At 50.5% G+C, this 1,496-nt stretch overlaps 1 protein-coding gene across 1 annotated transcript in view; it reads left to right on the top strand.

Annotated features, from left to right (window-relative positions):
• The window catches only part of Abcf2 (ATP binding cassette subfamily F member 2), a gene marked incomplete at its 3' end in the record, with an annotated part of 11,068 nt that extends 9,574 nt beyond the window's left edge, over window positions 1-1,494 (top strand). Inside the window, exons 11-13 of the mRNA XM_021162170.2 lie at window positions 451-513; window positions 716-844; window positions 1,348-1,494. Of these exons, the coding sequence (XP_021017829.1) occupies window positions 451-513; window positions 716-844; window positions 1,348-1,494 (339 nt within the window). The remainder of the gene's footprint in view (window positions 1-450; window positions 514-715; window positions 845-1,347) is intronic.
• Between the last annotated feature and the right edge of the window lie 2 nt (window positions 1,495-1,496).

The raw sequence follows: 1,496 nt of genomic DNA, 5'->3' as shown, positions 1-1,496 counted from the left end.
TTTGTAGACCAGGCTGGCCTCGAACTCAGAAATCCGCCTGCCTCTGCCTCCCGAGTGCTGGGATTAAAGGCGTGCGCCACCGCGCCAGGCTGTGTCACCGAGATTTCATGTGAGTGCATGTGACAGTGTTTAAGCCAGGCCATACAGACAAGATACTCTGGAGTTTCTTTTGAGAAAAGTGTGTTGTGCTTTACTAATGTGCACATTCATGTGGGAGTCAGATCTTACCTTCCACCATGTGGGTTCCAGATCAACTCAGGTTGTCAAGCCAGTACCTTTATCCATTGAGATCTTCACAGCCCCCCCTAACACTCGAAAGTGCCTAGACAGTGGTCTGTGTGTTAGCTAGCACAGTAGATCAACTAGGGGGTAGTTTGAGCCCTGTTCATTATACATGTGTCTGGGATTCCCCTCCACCCACCACTGATTCTACTTAATACTCTTCCTTAGCTTCTGCCTACAGATGGAATGATCCGGAAGCATTCTCATGTCAAGATAGGGCGTTACCATCAGGTACAGACCTGGGGTCAAGGTTGGGGGCCAGGGTGGAAAAAGGGAACACATCTGTCCAACCCCTCCTCTGGGAACATAACTCCACCCTGCATCTTGTATCCTGAGCAAGTGTCTGGGCAGGCCTCTTAGGGTAGGCCCCTGTCACACCAAGTGGCATCCTTTTGGAGGCGTTCCCTCAAATGTGGTCTTGCTTTCTCTGCAGCACTTACAGGAGCAGCTGGACCTTGACCTTTCACCATTGGAATACATGATGAAGTGCTATCCAGAGATCAAGGAGAAGGAGGAGATGAGGAAGATCATTGGGAGATATGGCCTCACTGGGAAACAGCAGGTGAGAGAGGAGCAGTGGGAAGGACCCAAGATGGCTCAGAGGCTACTGCCAGACGGTGATCGGGCGCTGTCTTCACATGTGATCCAGAGTCTCCACTCCTTTCCTCTGTAGTGTCCCATTCACTATGGGGTTGTAAGAGAGATCAGTGAATGGGACTCTGAGTGGCTCTTGAGCCAGAGTGCTTGAGGGAGCAAAGGGAATTGCAACCTAGAAGACAGACATGAAACTGCACAGTCACTAGATTATGTCATTGCATAAGGACTTCTGATCTTAGAGTGACAGGCACATGGTCATGCTTCCAGGTGTCCTTTGTCAGGCCTCAGGACTAATGGCCTGGCCACTGTCTTGCTGTATGATCTTGGGTCATCCTAAGCTCATGACTTGCAAAAACAACAACAAAAAAAAGGCAATAATGGTTACAAGAGCCAGAAAAAGGAGAGAAGTCCCCTGCTGCATAGCCTTTGTAATGCCAGCACCAAATCCTTATGTCATGGTTCCTCTAGGTGAGCCCAATCCGGAACCTGTCGGATGGGCAGAAGTGCCGAGTGTGCCTGGCCTGGCTGGCCTGGCAGAACCCTCACATGCTCTTTCTGGACGAGCCTACCAATCACCTGGACATCGAGACCATTGATGCTCTGGCAGATGCCATCAA

This window comes from Mus caroli, chromosome 5, assembly GCF_900094665.2.
Source record: "Mus caroli chromosome 5, CAROLI_EIJ_v1.1, whole genome shotgun sequence".
In the NCBI taxonomy this organism is placed as follows: domain Eukaryota; kingdom Metazoa; phylum Chordata; class Mammalia; order Rodentia; family Muridae; genus Mus; species Mus caroli.
This window is presented reverse-complemented; position numbering and strand designations above follow the sequence as displayed.